We start from the raw sequence: 25,025 nt of genomic DNA on the forward strand, positions 1-25,025 counted from the left end.
GTTACCTCACCAGCAACAGACAGCATGATATATCCTCCCCTACAATGTTAAGTGGAAATAGTGCGGTTTTCTTTTCTCATATTTAGACCAAGACTGTACCTATCCTGGTTTCGTATTAGCTTAAATGAGGAAAGTTCTTCTGCATGTTTAGATCAACTAGGACCAGAGCCAACTATGAAGTACAGCTCATCAGGACCACAGGACATGCTCAAGCACGTTTTGCTCTTGGCAAAACTGTCAGCAAAGCTGAAACAGCCTGGGCTTGTGCCAACCATCATTCCTCCTGATAAGCCCTGGTCATGGTTTGAAGGAATGGTTGAGCCAGGGCTTCTTCCCAGAAAACAGTCCAGATAAAACTATGCTGATTACTTGTTTGGTTTCATGGGGTTAGCTGGAGAGGGAGGGGTAAGAGTTAAGCTGTACAACCGTGTGTAGGTGATAATGCACTGCTTGGCCTCAGGAACACTGAATGTCCTTGGATCTATTGTTACTGATTACAGAACTGAAGAAAGGTGACAAGAATGCGAAATTTTAAGAGTAAAACAGCCTACTGTGGTCAGTCAAACTCTGCCTTTTGGCATCGTCCTTAATTTCCTGAAAAACAAAATCTGTCTTTCTAGTCAATCATATGACATTATCCCCTGTAATTAAAGCATTCAAAATACTAAACATTTAATATGATGAGAATGTTCTATGACTAACTAGTGAAAAACAGTGAGCTGGTATTCTTAATTCTTTCATCCCAAAACATGTAGATTAACTCTACAACCTAGTCCAGCATTTGATCGTTCTCACAGGTAAAAAGGTCTTTACTTATGCTTAAACAGACATTATTTATTTATGTTTTTATTTATTATTAATATTTCAGTGTCTCCTGCCTGATGCTACACAGTCCTTCACATAGTCCTCTATGGCTCCTTCACTTGTCAGCTCAGTATTGAACACTGCACATTTCCCTCAGGTGATGCCACCACTGCCCCCCAGCCTCCAGGGCAGATATCAGACACTTTCGGGAGCCCGAGACCCAGATGGCTGTATCCTACCTCTGGATCTGGCTTGAAACCTCTTATGTGAGGTTGGCTGGTCCAGCTGATGCTGAGGAGCACTCACTGGGGCTCACTATCACTGTCAGTACACTAACTCTAGTATTTCCACTGCCATGTCTCCACCCACAAGTAAGACAGAAACCCAAGCTTTTTTGGGTGTAGTGGGCTTTTGGAGAATGCATGTTCCAAACTACAGTCTCATTGTGAGCCCTCTCTATCGGGTGACACGGAAGAAGAATGATTTTGTGTGGGGCCCTGAGCAGCAGCAGGCTTTTGAGCAAATTAAGCAGGAGATAGCCCGTGCCGTGGCCCTGGGGCCAGTGCGGACGGGACAGGATGTAAAGAACATCCTCTACACTGCTGCTGGAAAGGAAGGTCCCACTTGGAGTTTGTGGCAAAGAGCTCCTGGAGAGACCCGAGGCCGACCCCTTGGATTCTGGAGTCGGGCGTACAGGGGGTCTGAGGAGCGCTACACTCCAACTGAGAAGGAGATCTTAGCCGCGTACGAGGGGGTTCGAGCTGCTTCCGAAGTAATCGGTACTGAAACGCAGCTCCTTCTGGCACCTCGACTGCCAGTGCTGAACTGGATGTTCAAGGGAAAGGTTCCCTCTACCCATCATGCTACTGATGCCACTTGGAGTAAGTGGATTGTGCTGATTACACAGCGAGCTCGGATGGGGAACCTCAGTCATCCAGGAATCCTAGAAGTGATCATGGACTGGCCTGAAGGTAAAAAGTTTGGAACAACACCAGCAGAGGAGGTATCACGTGCCAAAGAGGCCCCACCATATAATGAACTACCAGACAATGAAAAGAGATATGCCCTGTTCACAGATGGATCCTGTCGCATTGTGGGTAAGCACCGCAGATGGAAATCTGCTGTGTGGAGCCCCACACGACGAGTTGCAGAGGCCACTGAAGGAAAAGGAGAATCAAGTCAATTTGCAGAGGTAAAGGCTGTCCAGCTGGCCTTAGATATTGCTGAACGAGAGAGGTGGCCAGTGCTTTATCTTTACACTGACTCATGGATGGTGGCAAATGCTTTATGGGGGTGGTTACAGCAATGGGAACAAAATGGTTGGCAACGGAGGGGTAAACCTATTTGGGCTGCTGAACTGTGGAGAGACATTGCTGCCCGAATAAAGAATATGGCTGTGAAGGTGCGCCATGTAGATGCTCATGTTCCTAAGAGCCGGGCAACTGAGGAACAACAAAATAACCATCAGGTAGATTGAGCTGCCAAAGTTAAGGTGGCTCAAGCAGACTTGGACTGGCAACACAAGAGTGAATTATTTTTAGCTCGATGGGCCCATGAGACCTCTGGCCATCAAGGAAGAGATGCAACATATAAATGGGCTAGAGACCGAGGGGTGGACTTAACTATGGATGCTATTGCACAGGTTATCCATGACTGTGATACATGCGCCACAATTAAACAAGCCAAGAGAATGAAACCTCTTTGGGGGGAAGAGCGATGGCAAAAGTATAAATATGGGGAGGCGTGGCAGGTTGATTATATCACCTTGCCATGATCTCGCAGTGGTAAGCGTTATGTGCTCACCATGGTGGAAGCAACCACTGGGTGGCTTGAGACATATGCAGTACCCCATGCTACTGCCCGAAACACCATCTTAGGGCTCGAGAAACAAGTCCTATGGCGACATGGCACTCCAGAGAGAATTGAGTCCGATAATGGGACTCATTTCAAAAATTCTCTTGTAAATACTTGGGCCAAAGATCATGGCATTGAGTGGATTTATCATATCCCCTATCACGCACCAGCTTCTCGTAAAATTGAAAGGTACAATGGGTTGTTAAAAACCACATTGAAAGCAATGGGTGACGGAACATTTAAGCACTGGGAGAAGCATTTGGCAGAAGCCACCTGGCTGGTCAACACTCGAGGATCCATCAATCGTGATGGTCCTGCCCAATCCAGATCTCTACCTACTGTAGAGGGAGATAAGGTCCCTGTAGTACATGTAAAGAACATGTTGGGAAAAGCAGTTTGGGTCCTTCCAGCTTCTGGAAAGGGTAAACCTCTCCGTGGAACTGTTTTTGCTCAAGGACCTGGGTCCACTTGGTGGGTGATGCAGAAGAATGGGGATGTTCAATGTGTACCACAAGGGAATTTGATGTTGGGGGAGTGCGGTCAGTAATTCCATGTATATACATATATATGTTGTGTGTATTTAATGCATGTTAATCATTGTTCTTCTATACATATATATCAAACATGATGCAGTGATGTGGAATAAGGGGTGGAATGTCATGGTTTTATGATTTTTGGTACTGGTATTCCACATCATAACATCATGTAGTGCATTTAGAGTTAAAGAGTTAATGCTCCAGCTCCGTGGATCATCGATAGTTCCAGGTATACCTGTCTCAGAAGAGAAGAAGAACTCCATTCCCCAGAGGACTTTGCGATGCTTGGCGTTCTTACGTGTTTACGCTCAGAGGGAAAGATAAAAACTGTCTGCGGTCACGGGACACTCTCTTTCCTTTGGGATCGACTCAGCAGTGGGTGCTCGCTGCCGTCCGCCTTCAGCGTTAGCGTAAGGCCTTCGGTTTATCGGACACTCTCTCTTGCTCATTTTATTTGATTTATTAGCTTTAATTCCAATTATATTGTATTCTATTGTGTTATTTTGCTTTCTGATATCTTATTTAGTAAATTAGCTTTCCTCCTCAGATCGTTGCCGCTGTTTTGTTCCTAGGCCCATCTCCCTTTTCCCTTCTCCCTTTCCCCCTTCCCCTTTCCTGGGACGTGGGTCCGTGGGTCCCCCGCACCAATCGTCACGGAACCGGGCCGAACCTGCCCGTAAACCGTTGACACTCTCATGCACTGTTTTTTCAGCCCCCTTCAAGTTTCCATCTGTACAAAGCACCTCAGCTGTAAAGTCTCTGCTAGTTTATCATCTTTGCTGTGCTCTAGGGAGCCCTCTGTCCTCAGTGGAAGTTAAACAGGAGCCCTTCAGCAACACTTTAGAAGGAGCCAGATGCACTCTGACAGTCTTCATGTGTGTACACTCTAAACACTACCCTTAACACAAAAAGTAGCTTCTCTCCTCCTCCACTTTATCCCACGATGGCCACAGAAGAACTTTACGTTCAAAAACATCTGTCAGTTATCATGGTACCTGTGAACAGCACAGCACCTGCACAGAGGTTTTAGGAATCTCACAGATTAAGAATTATTTTACTGCATGAAATTTAGAAACCAAGTACCTTTATGAATCTAGGCCTGTCATGATATCCATGTAAAAAACAAAAGTGTGTAAGCCTGATATATTATCATCTCATATCCTAACGTGCATACTAAAATCATTTACAAGTTGAAGTTCTCCATGAGGAGGAGTACTTGTGTCCATAAGGACTTTCAGCTGTTTGTAGAAGGCCTCATTAACTTCTCCTCATCAGGTAGCCTATAGTAAACACCCACACCTGTGCCAACCACATTTACTTTCTCCTTAATGCTTACCCATAAGCTCTTAAGTCACTCACAATTCATCCCAAAGCAGAGTTCAGTACAATTCAGTTGTTCTGTAACATAAGGAACAACTCCACCAGTTTGCCTTGCTGGTCTGTCTTCCCTAAAAACACATACCCATCCATGACAGCATTCCAGTCATGTGAGCTGTCCCAGCACATCTCCATGACTGCAATGAGATCACAGCCCTGAGACCACACACAGATCTCTAATTCTTTGTTGTTATTCCCCATGCACGCAACATTGGTATAGGCACTTCAGAAAAGAGGATGTAAGCTTCCTTGGGGGAATGCATGAGGATCCCTCATAGCTACACACACTTGAGGTGGCTGGTCTTCTGGCTCATGTCATGGGAGGCATCCAGGGCACATTTGTTGCTGTTCTGGTTGGCCTGGCTCATTCCCCAGTTGCTTGCAATGGCATGAGCATTGCCATTTAGGACCTCACCTCCCAGTATCAATCAACTACTGCTCAGCAAAGTACTAAGAAAGCAGACACAGTACTAGAATAGTGAGGGGAAAAAAAAGAGAGACAAAAATTCAGCCAATTCAGCCAAAAATTCAGTTCCCAAGAAAGGGAAACCACGGGAAGAAAAAAAATTACAAATCAGTAAGTCAGGATCTTGGAGATGAACAGTACGTTGCAGAATTCATGTCTCTAGCACTCAGTATTTGTTTTTCAGAACAAAAACCATGTACATATACTCCCCTGGAGCTCTGATATTAATGTTTGTAGCACTACTGATCGAACTCAAAATATTTAGCTCCCTCGTTTGATATCCACTTGTAAACTCATCAAAAAACCTTTATTTCTTCACTATCAAATAATCTGATTTATATTTAGATGTATGATCAATATTTTTGAGTATTAATCAGTATTTTCCTTAAGAATTTACCCTAGAATTCTTCTGCATAGTTGTATGTTGTTAATGTTCTGCCTCTGACATATCACCCATATGCCCAGCAAGTCAGACTCAGTAATACTTTCTCTGTTTTGTAACCTGCCCTCTGAGCAAGCTGGCTTACTCTTTTCAGCACTTTTCTAAAAAGGGCCAGAAATAATGCTGGATTGCAAGCACTTTCTTAATTTTTAAGATAAAGGCACCTTACATTGGGCAATTCTGTTGTAAAACATCCATTAACTGAGTACAGGTCAGATGGGGAGTATTGCTGTTTACCAGATATGGTGTGAACATTTATTTTGTCTTAGAGAAAAAAAATTAAGGGCAATTCTATGTTTGGGAATCCATTCATTTGTGAAGAGATTTCTGCTAACTAAGAAAGCAGAATATTAACATGTTCATGCATTCTGGGTTCTCTCATTCATATATTCATATATACACTTGCATTAATTGTAATACCATCTGTAGTCCCAATTTTTCACAACAACAACAAAAATTAGGAATGTAAAAGCATTATGAGAACCTTCTGTTGGTAACACACTTCAATTAAGGCGTTGGCCTTAAGCAGAAGAGTCCACTATTCATAAAACATGGTTGCCTTGTGCTTTCTTTCATCTTCCCTTGAATTAATCAATTATAATTGATTAATCAATAATAATTATAATCAACAATAATGATAATCAATTATAATTGATTAATCAATATTTGTACTCTCTTATAATAATTCTCCAGGTGAATGAGTGTCAATATGCCCAGACATTGCTCTTGTACATTTGTCAACAATATGTATAATTTATCTCCTTTTAGAAAAAGGTCCAATCTTATTTGAAATATTCTCTAAAGACATTAACAGGGCAATGATCTCCAAAATATAATATCCCTGAAACAGAACAGATCTAAAACTGTTTATGGATTTTTGCTAAAGAAAGGACTTGAACTTTAAGTGTTAGGGTGCAGCACAACTTTGATGGCACCAGTCCCTTCAGCCTCCGAGTTACTCTGATGAGAAGTTGGTTCATCACTTGTTTTTGTGTTCTTTTTGTTATTTTTAACTGCTAGCCTACAGGCCATATCTAGCCCATAGCAGACAAACTACCTGCTATTAATCTGCCTCAGCAAAATTTCCTCTTAAAAGACAAAACCAAAGGAGTAACTGCTAGAAGTCTGTCATCTAGATGAGCTGCACCTGCTGCCATTCCTCTCAGTGACAGAATAACCGTTGGGTTACATGCACAGAAACAAAACTCAGTAACAGCAACTTGAGGTTCATTGTCAGTAATGGCTCAAGGCATCTGGTCATTTATTTTCTCCTTGTTGGCTTAGACAAAATGGAAAGGAAGGGAAAGAGGGCAAAAATCAAGGAGGATGAAAAGAGGACCTTGACAGAAAGAGGCAAGCAGCTTCTGATTCCACTGCCAGTAAACTACAGTATCTGTAGAATGAAGGAGAGAGTGTGGAAATGCACACACACTTGAGTTGATTCATCAACATAGTTCTACATTCATCTGCACAGTACTGGAATTTCTCCTGATTCTTTCCCAATCCAGTCCTCCAACAAGAAGCTGAAGAGCTCTGCAAAACCTCTTACCCTTATTTTGTTGCACTCACATTTCAATCCATATTCCTCTTCAGTAATTTTTCCAGTACTGTTATGCACTAGCTAAAACTGACAGCGGTGACCCCAAACAGATGGGAAGTGAGCAAACCCCCAGAAAGGTGGAAAAAAAGTTAGCATTTTAACATATTAAATGTTTATGAAGTGTTTTTTATTTAAGGGAATTAACTCAGGAGTGCATTGCTGAACTGACATTAACTGATCAGTCACATCCTTAGCAATCCACAAAGTTTCAAACAAAGATCTGAGATGACTCAAAAGAACTTCACAGGGAATTTTACTGCAGTTGGATTTTAAAGCACTGTGCTACTTAGTGAATTGTACCACAGCCTAATGTACCTTTATACTAGACTGCTTTTTCAATTAGAGCCTTTCTGTGAAATATCAGTATTTATAAATACATCTACATAAGTTTACCTATCTAATTAAAAACTGCTATCCGATAAATGTAGGCTTAAGACAGTGGTATGTGTTTGGAAAGTCCTAAATTGTCTCAAAGCCTGAATGTTATCTTTTTCTCCTCTCTGTCATTTTGTCTCACATTCAAATGGCTGTTTTTTACTTTTACATTAAGCCTCTTGTCTTTTCAAATGGGCTCTTTAATTAAAATGCTGAACAGTACTGTAAGTCACCTCTTAACTACTGCAACTTCTCCTTTTGCTTTTATGATACCCTTATCTTATCCTTTCATTCACATTTAAATACAGTGTGTTATGGTAGGATAAAGTTAGCAAATGTGAACTGCATTTAGCATCATCACTGAATGCCATTCTGATCGTGCCTTAGGACATGCTGCTACACTGCATTTCAGAGTGGTATCCTATCTAAGAATGTGTTTGACACCTTGCTAAAGGGCCATCAGGGAAAAGCCAAGCACTTTACATTCTCTTTCCCATTCTACTCACTGACCTCTGCAACGTTTTTCATACGCAGAACTACAATAGGAAGAAACTGAAGTTCAATGCAAGAAAGAAGCAGTGGGAGTGGGAGTCACACCATCTATACACAGCTTGACTTCTGTTCCAGAGACTTTAGCTTTATCAGCTGAAGAAATTATTTCTCTCCAAGATGAATGAGGGCTTTTTTTTGCTAAAATGCCAGAGACCGAATTTCATCAGCTGGCATCATATGTACTTGTGCTGTCAAGTGGAGAGGCAGAGGTGAGGAAGAAATCTGGGGTAAGAAAATTTAAACTGTTGCAACTACAGTCACAGAGCTCTGAAGTCACTGTATAGGAGGACAACAAGCATGAGTGGGAGAAATTCCATGGGACTACAGATCTGGGCTCTCTAGAGGCAGCCAGCCAGACTGAGGAAGACTGTGTTTCACTACTCTTGCTATCTTCAGAGCTCAGTGGCTTTCCAATGCTCTTTATGAGTAAAGAAAAAAAAAGTTAAGTAAAAGTAAAGTATAAGTAAAGTTATAATAAAAACACCGTTACACAAAATATCTTCTTTGGCTTTGTAGAACAATGTGGAGGTCTTAATTTACAAGAAAGCATTCATAAGTTCATAAGTTCATAAGGTTGGAAAGGACCTATAAGATCATCTATTCCAACCATCCTCCTATCACTATCTCTACCCAACTACTAAATTAAATCCTTTAGCACCTCATCTAAACGCTTCTTGAACAGCGCTAGGGATGGTGCCTCAACCACCTCCCTAGGCAGGCCATTCCAGTGCCTGACCACTCCTTCAGAAAATCATTCTTAATCCCCAGGACATAATCCTGAGCAAAGGTAAGTGAACAAGAAAAGATCTGCAAGATCCCAGGAACAGACTTAAAGGTAGAGCCCCAGAAGGAAAGCACTGTGCCAAATATGTGGAAATGGCTGTGGGAAATGCTAACAATCACAAGTAACTGATTCAGAAGCAAAAAGAAAATACATGACAGCCAGGCAGTTCTCAGAATACTTCCACCAAGAGGGACAGTGATCCCTTAGAACTCAGCAAAATCATATAATATACAGTGCCCAAGCTGGAACAGTTCAATGCTGTATACACAGCATTACAATAGGACGCAGCAGTAACAAGGAGTATTTAAACAATGCAATTCCACATACAGTGCAGATGCCACCAGACCTCTCTGCGTCCCTGAAGACATGCAAAAAAAGTAATTAAGTAGTGCAAGGGCCAAATGCTTGGGTGACTTTAGTACAAACCAGTATAGTGGAACAACTAGTTCCCATTAAACACACAGCACAAGGAAGCTAGGAGATCCTGTGTCTGTTCCCCAGCATCCCAAGAACACATATGATTCCCTATGTTGAAACACTTCTGCCTTCCTCCAGCTCTGCCTCCAAGGTTTAGCAAAGCCCTGGGGGGGGGTCTGTGGCTCACTGCTCCCCACAGCCTTTTTTGGAAGGGGTGCCCTGGGTCAGAGCACCGCTTCTGCGCTGACAAAAGCAGGAGCTGGAAACTCGCAGCATGAATCAAACTGCATTCTCTGTAATAGCACTTGACTTCCCAACAGAGCTGCAGGCTGCTCTTTCCATTAGCTCTCTCTGTCTCTCTCTCAAATTTAACATTTTTCGTTCTCGTGCTTAAAACTCTACATAATTACTTCTCTCCCTCCTGATATAACTGAATCAATGCATGAGAACTGAAAAAAAGAAAGCATTTGCTGTGCCACGAGTCACCTCAACCTTGGCATGCACCTTTTGATTGATACACACACCTTTCCCTTAAACAACCCTGTGCATTTTTGCAGGATTATCACCTCTGTCTGATCCATATCACAAAAGCCCATAATTAGTTTTATGGACAACAGACAGAAATTATCTACACAGAAGAAGAAAATCTGTAGTGTTTTACATTATATATACTAAGTAAAATAATAATGTAAATGTATTGCTATTGCCTTTTCCTCTCCTTCTGCTTCTCGAATTTCTTGTTCAGTTACAGCTATAGCTAAAATGTAGGCTTTGGGGGTAAGTTTAGGTTTTCATGAGGCACTCAGCACACTTTTGGAAAGTAAGAAGTAACTAGAACAATTCAGTGGTTCCAAATAACAGATGACTCTACATAAATGAATGTAAAAAAAGAAAAGATTTAAAATAAGAAAGTAAAATACAGAACAATCACATCAGTACATGCATTCATATTAATGTACTACAAGAAATGTATTTTATAAGTGACAACAGTTATAAAAATGTCACTTCTGGAGTTTATGTAATGGTCAAGAAAGCATACATAAGAGCTTATAAAGTCCAATCTGCAAGCTTACATTGAAGATTTCAAGAGAATTAATTTTCATCAACTCTGCTAAATTGTGTTTATTGTATAGATGCTCTTACCGGATCTAGGTTCTTAAAAAGAAGAATGTCTTTGCAAGCCTCCTGCAGTCTGTTTCTTTGATCATCTGTTTTAGGGTGAATAATCTGAGAGGTATAATAGAAAAAACCTTTAAAGTGATTATCATACAGCAGCAACTAGTTGAAGGGCTGAGTTAATTCACCTAAGTATTTTATACAGAATTTTTTCAAGCTCCATAACATTTTCCCTTTAAAACCTTCACAAATTGAATAAATATTCAGTGATAACACTACATCACCACAGCATAGCAAATGATGCCTGTCAGTCTTTAAGCTGACAACATCTTCAAACATTTGTAGAATCCAGTTTGTTTTCATAAGCCATACTAGATACCTTTATTTAGCAGTTTTTGTGTAAACGTTACTCTACTGCTCTCCAAGCATACATATTCTGTAGAGAAACACCACCGTTTATCTATCTGCCATGACTACTTCCTAAAGAATATCATGCAAAATAGTCTCTGTGCTAAGTTTATACAAGTAGTTTAACAAGTAAACAACAGACTTCACATCATTTCAATGAGCCAGAAATTTACTAAATTACCAATGTCTGCTTAATATCATTATCAACTAAGTTATTTGTTTAACTTTTAACCTATTTCTATGATAAACTTTCTTGACACTTTAATTAGACTGAAATTAGGTTCAATACAAAAATAAAAGCCAGTCTTTAAAAGTCACACTTACACTATTTCATATTAAAAACTGAATAAATGCCTTTAAAGCTGACCTAAATAGAAGAAATAAATCTATTTCATTAGTTATTGCATTCTACTTACGAAAATCTTAGTGATTTTACAATTAATCTTCTTTATGCCTTACCTAAATACAAGAATAATGATTAAAATACTGCAATGTCTTGCATCTAGGGAGGAATAGCCACATGCACCAATAGAGGTTGGCGGATGACCTGCTGGAGAGAAGCTCTGAGAAGAGGAACCTGGGTGTCCTGGTGGATGACAGGCTGGTCATGAGCCAGCAGTGTGCCCCAGTGGACAAGAAGGCCAATGGGAACCTGGGGTACATTAAGAAGAGCGTGGCCAGCAGGTCAACGGAGGTGATCCTCCCCCTCTACTCTGCCCTGGTGAGTTCTCACCTGGAGTACTGTGTACAGTTCTGGGCTCCCCGGTACAAAAATGACCGGGATCTCCTTGAAAGAGTCCAGTGGAGGGCTACAAAGATGATAGTTGGGTGTGGAACACCTCTCTTATGAGGAAAGGCTGAGAGACCTGGGTCTGTTCAGCCTTGAAGAAAGAAGACTCAGAGGGGATCTGATCCACATCTGTAAATATCTAAGGAGGCAAAGGGATGAGGCTGTACTCTTCTCAGCAGTGTGTGGTGATAGGACGAGGGGAAATGGCCACAAACTGAAGCATAGGAAGTTCTGCACAAATGTGTGTGGGAACTCCTTCCCAGTGCAGTGACGGAGCAGTGGCACAGCTGCACAGAGAGGTGGTGGGGTCTCCTTCTCTGGAGACGTTCCAGAGCCGCCTGGACGCCTACCTGTGCAACCTGGGCTAGGGAGCTGCTTTGGCAAGGGGTTGGACTCAGTGATCTCTAGAGGTCCCTTCCAACCCCTACAATTCTGTGATTCTGTGAAGATTACAAGGAGGCTAAATAAATACTTTTAAGAGCAAAAATTCTCTGAGCACACAGATCACAGAATTGTAGGGGTTGGAATGTTTCCATAACAGAGCATGGATCATGGGTACAGTAATTTAGAATGATATTTAACTGTGTCCTACACAGGTGACTATTACAGAGAATTTTTAAGTGTTGCTCTAACATGAAAACCTCACAAATTATTAAAGAACATTACAATAAGGAAAGTTCTGGAAAGAAATGGTAATGCTAGTTACATAACAGAGATAATCAGTCTTATTTTCTCCCTAAATTTAATGCATGAGAACTGAAAAAAAAAATAATAATAAAGCATTAAATACCCTAGTTTCTGCATCATCCTCTTCTTCATCAGGATTGTAAGCTTCTGCACACACTGAAATAAAAAAAAAAGTGTAGTCTCAATTGAAAGTAAAACATAATTTCACAAGAATTACATTCACAAATGAACTGCATGCCATACATAGCAATGTGACACACTCCACAGACAACCACAGAAGATACTGCTGCTAAGAGTCCACAGCAGGTCATCTCCTGGTGGAAAACAGTACATTTACATCAGTTTCAGTCATGTTTTTTGTGTTTTGAAAGATCTCAAAGATTCTTCACAACTTCCCAAGTAACCAATTATAAGCGATCTGACCTTACTACCAGAAAATATTTTCTCCTGTCTAATCTGGTCACATCTGTTCAGAATCTAAGCAATCTATGCAGGATACAGGGATCAGATCTTTCCCACTGCCTGAATAAATACAAGGTCTTTTGATACAGTTGAAATTTTTTTTTTCTCTCTCTCTTTCTTTTTATGGTAAATACTTCTGATTTTTGAAGTCTTTTCTTACAAGTCATACTTTCCAGCTCTTATTACCCTCATTGGTATCCTCTCAGCACCCTCCAACTCATCCTGCTTTACTGAAGTGTGATAATCAAAACCAGACACAATATTTGAGCTGAACACAGTACTCAGTTGTCACAGTTTGGGCTGGGATAGAGTTAATTTTTTTGCAGAGGTTTGTATGCTGCCATGCTTTAGATTTTGGATGAAAATAGTGGTGATAACACACTGATGTTTTAGTTGTTCCTGAGCAGTGCCTCCCAAGGATGTTTCAGCTTCTCAAGCTGCCCTGCTTGTGAGAAGCTGGGGGTGGACAGGGGGCTGGAAGGGAACAGCATGAGGACAGCTGGCCCAAACTGGCCAAAAGAATGTCCCATGCCTTATGGTGCCACGCTCAGCAATAAATGCAGGGAGTGAAGAAGGAGGAATGAGGATGTCTGGAGTGACAGTGTATGCCTTCCCTAAAAGCCATCACACACAATGAGCTCTGCTCTCCTGGAAGTCTGCCTGCTGATGGGAAGCAGCGAATTAATTCCTTATTATCTCAGTCCATGGAGTTCTCACCATTTTGCCTACCTTATTCTCTCCCCCTCCCACCTGGGAGAGGAGCAAGTAGCTGCATGGTGCTGCTGCTCAGCACAACAGATGAAATGCTGTGCTGACATTTTGAAAGCTATATGTATTCCCATCCACCCACACCTTTTTCATAGCAACTTGATTACGTCTACTCATGTAATTTTCATGACTTGCATACAATTTTCAAAAATCACTGCTTTACCAGCTGTCCTGTTCATGGCTATTCTGTCCAAGGCAGTACCATGTATCACGTACCAAGTATCACCTTCTTCTCCAAACCATTTCTGCAATGTGCTAAGATCATTCTGAATTCTAATCTCCAGCATTATTCCAATCCATTCTCAACTTCATGACAACAGTAAATCTAAGAAACATACATAATCTAGACTATCACTGAAAAAAAAACCAAAAACCAACAGTATCTAAAATAACCTCAGAAAGAATACAGACATCCAGCCATGAAAGAACAGTAGCTGCTTGGTAGTCAGCTTCTCTACTCAGTTTTGTGGCCATCCCATTCAATTTATGTTAACACGCATAAATTACATACAGTGTTTAACAGCACACTGTTCCCTATCTTGTTTATAGGAGCTTCTTTTTTTGTTGTTGTTTAATTTTTATTGCAAGGCACTATTTAAGTTTCTTAAACTGAAAATGTAGGAATCTGCTCCATTTCTCTTATGCAAAAGTTCTGTTCTCTTGTTACAGGATATTAGAAAATCCATGCCCATTGCTATTTTCCCCCTTTTCTCCAGGTACTTCCAAAATGTGTATTTGTCCATAATTTCTCTAAGAATGACCCACAGACCTCTGACAGCTTTCCTCCTTTAGGCAAGGAAGCCACTCCTCTCTTTTAATGATCAAGTTTTCTATTTTTATTTTTTTCCACTCTCTCTCACTTATTTTCTTCAGTTTCCCCATGTTAATTGCTAACAGGGCTGAGATTGACTTTTTCAGTTTCTCCCATTTCCAAGTACAGCACTGCTCAGGCACAGCTAGCCTGCTGACACCTAACCTATTAAACACTCTCTAATTTGTCCTTTTTCTGTTCTAGGCTGAGTTTTCCATACACTCTTAATGCCACTAGCGAAGATTGACGTAATGTGTTAAGTAGAACAACCCTTTCCTGGAATATCCTCTTAGCAGCAATGTACTTCTAGAAAACTTTCTGTTATTCCTAATGTTTGTTCTTGTAATTGGATCACATTTTTCTTTGCCTTGATTTCTTTGATCTTTGTCTCAGTATCTTTTGCTATTCTTTTATACTCATCCTTAATCACTCAAATTAGTTTTAATTTTCTACACAGTTCCTTCTTGTGCTTGATATAAATAATAAAGTTATAATTTAGATAGATTTATTTTACTTTTATTTTATCCTCCTTCTGTGCTGTCACAATTTGCATTTGTTCCCTATAAGGAGTTTCTTTGAGGAACAACCAATTTCCTTTGTCTTTTCTCCAGATTCTTTTTTTGCAAGGTGATGTCTACTGTCCCCTTTTACCCCTTTGACCCTCCTGCTCCAACCCTTTCTACCTCTTTCTCTTCCTAAAATGGGAGCTCTGCCATTCTGCAGGAATTCTCACTCACACTGGCTTTTCTCTCTCTATTCTACAACAGTTTCTTCCTTCCAGTTGCTATCAAGCAGAATAGCCTCTTGAATGCCTTTTCTGTGACTCAGTTTTGTCCAAAGCGCACTGCGCTTCCTCTCCTCTTTTCCCTCCATGCCTGTTCTGTTAGTTCAGTTGCACGGCTCCTCACAGATTAAGATTTCAGATGCTCTTGTTAGTACCAGTATTTCTTATATTACTATACAAACTCGTTCTAAAGTAGGCAACAGATAGATGCAGTAATATGCCTGTTCACTGATTTCACTGTACTACTGCATATGGTATGGAGAGTCCCAAAGGAAGTCTTGGCCCTCACCACCTCACCATATTAGGCACTTAGCAAATCCTAAAACATCAACTTTCTAAAACTTGGCAGCTTCAGAAACAGATTTGATACAAATCCCTGTGGAACTGACCAAAAGACTTCCACCAACTTTACTAGGAACTGAACTGGGCTCCAAAGAACTACAAATGCCCACAAAAGGAAGTTTGAGATATCTTGAACAAGTACAATACTTTACCTCTAAATACACAAAATGTTCCTACCAACATTTTTATGGCAATACAGTATTTGTATGTTGTCTGAAATAAACTTTGGGGGTTTCTATTTAAATAGCAACAATAATAACATGCAAAGTAAACACCATAACCCACCACAGTGTAAATAATTACCTTGTTTCAACTGGTATCAGCCTCTGAGCTGTAAGGAAATATGTGTACATGGGACTTAACAAACGTGTGTTGCAGCATGCTACTTCATAAATAAAGTTAGGAACAGTGACAACCAGTCCTTTACATGAAAAAAAAAAAAAAAACCAAACAAACAAACAAACAAAAAAAAACCCAACAAAACTAAACAAAATGGGAATTTAATTTGTGAGCATTTATATTGTTATCATAGAACCAACAGGTCTTGGGGAATATGGCTGAAGACTTAACAGTCCTCCAGACCACACTAAGGAAACTGAATTTAGCCTCCTCTCTGGCCATCTCTATCTTATCAATCCCTTTCACATAGCCACAGGCAGAATCAGTACAGAAAGAGAGAATGTACCTATGGTTCTCTGTGCTATCTGGTGTCTCTGCTCTAAATTCACTCATCTCTGCTTGAGAAAGTCAGTTGTGTTATTATTAGCAGGTACCTTAATTAAATATTTCTGCTTTATCACTGAATATGTGCAGTGTATAACTTTAACAGCTGTAGTTTCTTCTGGTTATTGCCCGTCTCCCCCAGTTTTAAAAAGACTTATTATCTATCATGAGAAACTTCCCCTCTGGTTGTAGTTTTGTGCTCATTTTACATTGGCTTGTCTTTTGTGATTACAGGTGCATTTTGCATTTTGGTCACAACTTACAGATCATATAAATGCTGTGGGTCTGCAGCTTTAAATGCAGAATTTCCTCTCCTCCATTGTTATTTCAGCACCCTGTCTTATAAGCTTTGTAGTCCAGTAACACACTAATTTTTGAATGTCATCACTAGATGGCTCATGGAAAAACCTGATACATTTTATTTCTGCTTCTGAATTATGGTTTCTGACATTAGGGTCAACTGAATTTCATTACATGAACAATGGAGTTTGGGCTATTAGAATCACAATAAAACATCCAGAACTAAATAAGATGCCTATTGTGCAGACATCCACATCTGCAGAAGTCAACTGGGTTCCAATTACAGTCAGTGGAGTGAAGCCACAACTTTTACAAAGCTATTAATCTGACCTGTGTTACATGCCCAGACTAAGACAAGAGTAATTACAACTCTGACTAATAGGCTGATGTAAATTCTATCTCTTTTAAGACAAGCCCTGTTATTTATAGCAAGCTCCTAGACTGGTTTCTGCACTTGTCCATTTAGTTCCTGCTCTTTAGGAAACAAATTCATCACCTGATAGGGACAGTTGCTCATGCAATAGTAAACCTTTATTCAGAGAATCATCGAATGGGTTGGGTTGTAAGCCCACCAGCCCCATCCCCTGCCATGGGCTGGCTGCCACCCCCCAGCTCAGGCTGTCCAGGGCCCCATCCAACCCAACCTTGGGTACCTCCAGGGATGGGGCACCACAGCTTCTCTGGGCAGCTGTGGCAGGGCCTCACTGCCCTCTGAGTAAAGAATTTCTTCTTAAAATCTAATCTAAATCTTCTCCCTTCTAGTTGAAAACCAGTCCCCCTTGTCCTATCAGTATCAGACCAAGCACTCATAAAAAAGTCACTCTCCATCTTGTTTATAAGCTCCCTTTAAGTATGTGAGGGCTGCAATGAGGTCTCCCCAGAGACTTCTCTTCTTTTTGTATATTCCAGGGAGACAGACTTTGGCCTCCAGCATTTCTGACTAAGTCCTCACTGACATCACAGACATAATTATTTTGAACCACTCCACTGCTGGTGTTTGGTGCTTCTTTTTCTACCTCCTCAGCTCATTCCACTCTCCCAAAAGTACACAGTACACACTGACTTTTTCATGATCAAATGCACTGCCACATTTGGCTACATGTCACTGCTGAATTTAGTATTGTACTATTGCTCAAAAAGCAATCCTAATACAGTGCTTAGGGACCTAATTCATCCCGTGCATAAGTACAGTTTTAAAAATAGTGATACAAACACTGTAAATATTCCTCCACTGGCTGCTAAGCTCAACAACATGAAACTATTTTTATTCCATTTTTTCAGTGAGGGATTACATTTCACACATAAATCATCAAGATAGACACAAATGCAATCAAGGACAAATACATCAACACAAAGTATAGAAATCTGAATTATGAGATGGCAGTGCATTATTAAAATACACATGCAGTGAACACTGCACACAAATCTAGACGGATTGCTTTGCCAGGAAGAAGGGGCAATCTTGCAGAATTTCTAACTCTAGCAGCACCAGAAGTAAAGTCAGTTTATTATTTGTATTAATTATTATATTATTACAGTATATTTAGAATGAATTCTAAAATGAGAATTAACAAAGTTAGTAATTGTAAGATCAAAAAACAAATGTTAATATGCTCTATCTATTCCCTTTGTATTTCAGGAAGAAACTATCAATGATGAAATGAATGAAAGCTCATCTGTATTATAGTCAAAACATGGCATAAAAATGAATAAATGGACCCTTTTCAAAGTAATAAAGCATGTTACAATACATACATACATACATAAAAGGCCACTCAGGACAAATCAAGACCACAGTTTTGTCAGTGTGACCACCAGGCTGCAGTGTGAAAACAGACCATCTCTTGCCATTGAGCAGGTAGGGCATCATGCCCTACATCCCTACAAACATCCCCAACTACAATAGATAGCACTGTCCCATCCCCTCATCCAGCAGGAATATCACCTCAAGGTTTAGCCATGTGGAAGCTGCTAGGGTGACTTATCTGCAGTTTGAAGAAATCCCTCCCACCCCCTTCCATATTTATGAGATAAGTACTTTTGCGTGGTTCATTACTTAACAAAAGTGTCTGAATGTTCAGGACAGTCACCTCAAAATGTAAAGCTACATAAAATCCACTCCACTTATCTCCTTTTAATTTTTAGGAAGGTGACCTTCAGTTGATTATTTGGGGACTCTGTTGGAGTACTGGGAGCACTGCCAAGAATGTCTGTTTGAAAGTAGACTGCTCACGAAGGACTGTTATCTGCTCTTCCTTTCAGTGTATGACTGAGATTCTCTGAAGACTGTATGACGGTCATAAATACAGACCAAATATTGGGCTTCTGCTAGTGGCAAAACCTTTTGCCAGAGCTGGAAGGCTGTGCTCAGCCTGCACTATGTGCTTGCAAGGAATTGAGCATTTCAGAAGCTCATGCAATCAACTCTTCAGTGCCATTTTCTGTTGTCCATCTGCCACTACTGCTATTTTAATCACACCTCAAGATATTTCCTCTAGCATTGCTAAATAACATGAAATGCCTAATAATATGTAGCATCTTGAACAAGACCCACACTGTGAGTCAGATCCTCCCAAGGACTCTCCATTCAGAAGTACATGTGAAGTCTATTCACGTTACACCAGTCCACTCACCAAAGCAAGGATTTGATCAAGATTGCACTGTTAAAGCTCATTTAAAAAACATGATGGTCCCCCGAGACATTTTTAGATAACTTTATCGCAAATGAGATATTCATGCATGAATGCTTCTACACAGCAAGCTCCTTAATAATAAAGAATATAACATGGAAAATTTTTATGTGTTAGACAGCACTATCTTTCTATACTCCACAGGGCAAAGCACTGTGCACCAAAGGCAGAAAGTGCTGGGGCAAAGATTCTTCCCTTAAATCATACTGTTGTGAATTGCTAAACTGACTCCTCCACTGAAACAGCATGTTTGAATTTCACCACAAGTGGATGAAAATACTCCCCTATTTGTAAGCAGGGACCCAGAGAAAGGCATTAGTAGATTCTCCATGAGGACTTGCATAGTCCTTGTTACAGTCCTATTTCAGTTGTTTCTGTAATTGTGTAATTTGGCAAGATGGAGATAAAGAAAACAGTGTTCTGGCTTACGATGAGGAGACAGCTTTGCATGGCTTCTCAGGAAGTGCTTGATTTCATCTGTCTGGTTAGTGAAAACCAGCACAAACACACATTACAGTGTCCAGAACACAGCAGGTAGTTATTAAACAATAACAACATTACAAAACTCCACTAGAAAAGTTTGTCAGTATATACTACAGACTATACTGCTTTCTCTGCAAGCTTTCCCAGCTATGGCTGGAGTAGCATGCTGTATTACAACATACCATACTCTGATGTTGACTTGTATAACCTTCTGTTCCCATTCTCATACCAGTCCAAGCAGTTCACAATGCTGCAGTGTGTTATTTGGGACATAACTGAACTATGTATAAATATTTGACATATTCTGAGCAGACACAGAACTCTCTGCATACTTTTCAACTTTATATTCACTAATACCCAAGCAAAAAAAATGGAACTACACCAAGCTCTTTTCCTTTGATTTAACACAACATAGCCATCTACAGATTTTTCTCTTACTGAAAAGTCAGCAGTACACTCAGAATGGACCACATTTTCCCCGTAAAAAATTCATCCCTTACATAAAAAGTGCTGCAAAAATTTTTAAGACTGTAGCTGCAACTGTTCATCTCCGGCAGCTACACTGTGAAAGCATACTTGTTTACACTTCTAAAATAGCAACACAGTAGTACAGTTTAAGGAACTGTATACAACACACTAAACCACAACAGCAGCTTATTTTTAGTCAACATGAATTCTCTATACAGTATGACAGGGTTTGTAACTTATTCTGTACAAGAGTTTGGGTTTCATATACTCGAGCCCAAAATGACAGAATTGTTGCCATTGATTTTTACTGAAGTACGAAACCTTCAGCAAGTAACTATTTAGATGAGTTCTAATGCATTTAAATGCATGTTAAAGTGAGCAAATAGCATACTAACCACTTCTTGAAAAACTACCCTAGCCAAATTCTTCAAACTTGATGGCAAAATGATATACAGACACTTAAAAAAGGACATAGAAACAGGCACTAAACTGAGTTTATTACTCATTAATCTTCACTCATGTCTTCCCCTCAATGCAGTAAAATATCTGAAAAGGAAGTGTAAGTTTTAGTAAGCCAGTAGGCATATTTGCGACTTAGTTACTAAAAGTAATTATCTTTAATGATGGGTTAAGCATGAAACATGTCTGCAGAAAAACACCACAGTATTTACAAATCTGGCAGAGTAAAACATGAAATTATTAACAGGACAGAAGAAAAACAAAAACAAACAAACAGAAAAAGGAGAAAAATGGAAGTTGAAAAATGCCAGAAAAATAAATACTATAATTTTGGACTAGCGATAAAGCACTGAAGGTGAGATGTGTGAATCAGTCAGCTGTAGGACAGGATGGATAGACAGAACTGTAAACAAAGCAAAACTAGGAATTGTTTGAAAAAGTTAAAATGCTAAAATCATAGTAAATAAGGTAATTATGAACAGACAGCAGAGAAGCTGGTGAAAGATATAACTCCAAGGCTCCCTAACTCCCATAGCTTACAGGAGAAGGATTAATGCTGAGCAAAGGAGGACTTGGAAAAATAGGAGGAGAACAAAACAAAACAAAAAAAAGAATAACAGAATACAAGAGGGAAAAATAGCAGCAGATCTCAACTCTGCCAACAAGCTGTGAGGTAAAATCAAGCCCCTTGGTTTAACTGGACAGGGGGAAGGAGAAAGGGAAGGGAAGGGGAAAGGGAAGTGAAGGAAAGGGAAGGGAAAGGAAAGAGGAAAGGGAAAAGGGCTAGTGTTACAAATCTACAAAGAGTAGTTACAAAAGTGAATGAACCCAAAATAAGGTGATTATTTTATGAAACCATTATTTTTGGCTACTTAATATGCTGGTATTTGAAAGACTAATACAAGAATCAACTTGACAGATAAAGAAGAGATGTAGAGAAGGAAAGGAACTGCTGAGAAGTGACACAAAGAAAACAATCACTGGTGGCAGGGCATGTAAAGATATAAAAGGCTTTGAGAAAATCTGAAAAACGTGAACAAAGACGCATGAGAAAGTGACCACTGGGCACAGACTTGCACAAAGAATGACTGTAGGACACTAAGGACAAAGCAATGAGCTCTGACAAGCTCGTCCTGGTGTCCTTCCAGCAGGCTGGATTCATTTGTTCAAGACCAGGTGAAAAGATCTGCCAATAGCAGTATGTATGGCCATCCAAGAAAAGAAGGCACAGATACTGAAGCGCTTAGGAAGCAGACTTGTCATCCCTGAAGGGTGACTCTGAACTCCTCAGTACTTCCGCTTACAGAGCAGAATTGTCTTGGGCACCCAAGAGAATTCAAAGTTCAGTCTCATACAAGATCTCTTGTATCCATGCAGGATTTAAAATAACAAGAAGAGAACAGGCACCTGAAAGAAGAGGAGGAGTCATCCTTTTAAAAGAATGGTCACTATAGAAAATGTACCTTTATCACAGTGATACCAAAGGAACAAAGCTTGAATTAATCCTTCCCCATTTTACACTGAAGAGCCCACATACTGTAAAGAGATACTCCCCCTTTTGTTAAGGTTGTTAAGCAAGATGAAACACAACAATAAGCTAAAGGAGCTGTCTCCTAGAATTTTAGCACACTGATTTTGGTCAGATGGGTAAGCCATACTCACACAATCCTTTATATCAGAACTCAGATAAATCAAATTTAATGCAGAGGTTTCGTATCTAACAAGAAGACAAGTAGACAAAAAAGATATCCTATAAAACACTTTTGCCAACCTTTGAAAAGTTTAATTTTGAACATCTAGTTTCTAAACAATTCCAGAAAATCCATCTAAGATTTTTCACTGACAGGTTTTAGTTTAGATAGCTAAAAGAAGCATAGAAGATGAATCACAACTATAAAATAATACATTCCACTTTACTTTCTCCACAATCAAAATATAAACAGTTATTATCAGATAGTATTGGCACTACATACCAAGGTAAGGAAGTAAGCGCCCAATACAGCAATCACTACATGCTCACCTACATCTATAATGCTAACAATAACAAGCCAAAAGATGGACTACAAATATTCTTCCAAGAACTGGGTCAGTAATCAACTTCAGAGCACCAGTTAGCACACTTACACTGTCTAGTAGTAGAAGCAGCCCGTAACTGTGTTGCTAATTTCCACTGAGAACAAGAAAGACACCAAGGTCTGTCTCATGGAAGTGATTTATCTTTTTCTGCAAGAGAAAAAAAGTACCCTGAACTCATACAGATAACAAGCAGTCATCATGAGCAGCTTCATCTCTTCTATCTATGGATCCTGTGAATTTCCACAGTGCTCAGTTTCTGTGCCAGTCATTTTCTAACATTAGTCAGCACAGAAAGGCTAGAAGTTCTATCAAGATAACACAGGACACTTCAAGTTACAGCACTCTTTTCTGCTAACCACCACTACACAACTCCATTTTTTCAATGCCTAGTTAAAATCACATTGCAATTGAAGAAAAGCCAGATAGAGGTAAACCCAGAAAACTGCCATCACGCTTGCAGGAGACAGAAGGGAAGACGTCTTGTGTGAGGAGCAGCTGAGGTCCCTGTGCTTGCTGAGCCCAGAGCAGAGGAGCTGAGCTGAGTCCTGATGGCGGCTGCAGCTCTCCCAGGGAGCGGAGGGGCAGCGCTGAGCTCTGCTCTGTGTGACAGCGACAGGGCCCGAGGGAGCGGCACGGAGCTGTGTCAGGGGAGGGGGAATAGGGAAAGGGGTCAGGGAAAGGGGCTGCACCAGAGGGCGACTGATGCCCCGTCCCTGGAGACTTTCAATGCAAGGCTGGATCAGGCTCTGGGCAACCTGATCTAACTGTGGTGACCCTGTGCACTGCAGGGGAGTTGGGCTAGATGGCCTTCATCTTCCAACTCGAAGGATTCCATGAGTCTATGACTCAGAATAGAAATGGACTTGCCATATTGAAAACTAAACATAAAATTCAAGCTTTCAGCTGAGTTTCCTCTTTGTCTATTCTATATGCCAAACATATCTGTACTTTCAGGGAAATAATACACACATGACCTTATTCTTACTAAGTAAACGAGAGGATACATATTTATTTATTTTTTATTGTATTAGATGAGAGGTAATAACACACACACACACACAGTAAATTGCAATTCTTTCAAACTTGGGCGAAAAAGCAATGAAGACCTGAGCCAGACACCTCGCATTTCCTGACAATTTTTGACTAACTACAACCAATATCCAAGGAAATTGCATACACCAAGTAATTATTTTTCAGAAGAACTCTTAGAATGATCACACAAATTAAGCAAAGGTCTATCATCTCACTTTGTACGGTGTTATAGTTCAGGCTTGTAGTTTCATCTTTTTCTCCCAGGAAGAAAAACTGCCTACCGATGCTCTTTAGCAACAACTCTGTTAAATACCAAAGGAGAATAAATGAATCTTTAGAGTAAGATGGAGCTATATCTAGTTTCTTCAACCAAACCCATCCTTTGCAATATTCTGTGGAATGTTCTTTTAAATAGAAATCTCAGATGGAATCATCAAGGCCACAGTGAAAGCTGAAGGAACCCCAAGGAAACTGTATTCCCTTATAAACGTCCTGTGTTTAAGCAGTAGTGCTGAAGAACTTCTTGACTTAATTTGTGTACAGTTCCCTTGAGACCTCTAGGCATTTCAGGTTTAATGATTAAATAATCATTCAGTGAAAAGTTAGCACACAGCAGCACAGCCATGAGATAGCAAAATATTCTAGTGGAATGAACCAGAATCTATTTTCTGACTGAGGTACCCACTGCTGATATATAAAAATAAAATATTTCTAATTCTAAAACAAAAAAGTAATAAAAATTGAAAGCTTGACATGTTAAAAATAAAAATGGCTAGGCTTTGAATACTGTGACAAATAAACAGCGTAAATGCATTTAGCGTCACTTAAAGTGATTTTTTATGCTCTCAGTGGTCTTTTCAATATGTCAGAGCACAAAGAAAAACGGTTATTTATTATCAGTTGAATACATGAAAGATGCACAGTACATATATCAGTGTGTAAATAATTTATGTCTAGAGAATGCTTTTCAATTAGGACTCCCCTCGGAGAGGCATGTGCACCCAGTTACCACCATCTTCATGGTTCAAGCAGCACAGCCAGCCACCATCTGCCCAAGGAGCTGCCCCAGATTGGAGCAGGGGGCCCTGGTGGACAGCACCTGGCCCTGAGAAATCAGTGCCCAACAACAAAGGTGGACGATTGTATGAAAATTGGCTGTATGAGCCAGAGAAGCGATTGTCATCCTCTACTCCATGCTTATTAGACCACATCTATAATACTGGGTCTACCTGTGGTGCCTCCAAATTCAGGAAGACTGATAAACTGGAATGAGCTCAGTGGAGTGTCACCAGGATGGCTGGGCACTGGTCCTGCAAGCAGAGAGGCTGAAGGAGCTTGGCTGGAGAAGAGATGGTTTGGGGAAACCTAGCAATAGCTTGGAAGTACCTATGGAAAGATAACTGAGGCTCTGTAAACTTG

At 40.3% G+C, this 25,025-nt stretch overlaps 1 protein-coding gene across 1 annotated transcript in view; it reads right to left on the bottom strand.

Moving 5' to 3' along the window:
* PRKAR2B (protein kinase cAMP-dependent type II regulatory subunit beta) overlaps window positions 1-25,025 on the bottom strand; it is an 85,714-nt gene that overhangs the window by 11,949 nt on the left and 48,740 nt on the right. Inside the window, exons 3-4 of the mRNA XM_065743658.1 lie at window positions 12,312-12,364; window positions 10,351-10,434 (exon numbers count right to left, since the gene is read on the bottom strand). Coding sequence (XP_065599730.1) covers window positions 10,351-10,434; window positions 12,312-12,364 — 137 coding nt within the window. The remainder of the gene's footprint in view (window positions 1-10,350; window positions 10,435-12,311; window positions 12,365-25,025) is intronic.

This window comes from Cyrtonyx montezumae, unplaced genomic scaffold (genome assembly GCF_038088225.1).
Source record: "Cyrtonyx montezumae isolate F1298 unplaced genomic scaffold, pur_monq_1.0 scaffold_3, whole genome shotgun sequence".
NCBI classification, from domain to species: domain Eukaryota; kingdom Metazoa; phylum Chordata; class Aves; order Galliformes; family Odontophoridae; genus Cyrtonyx; species Cyrtonyx montezumae.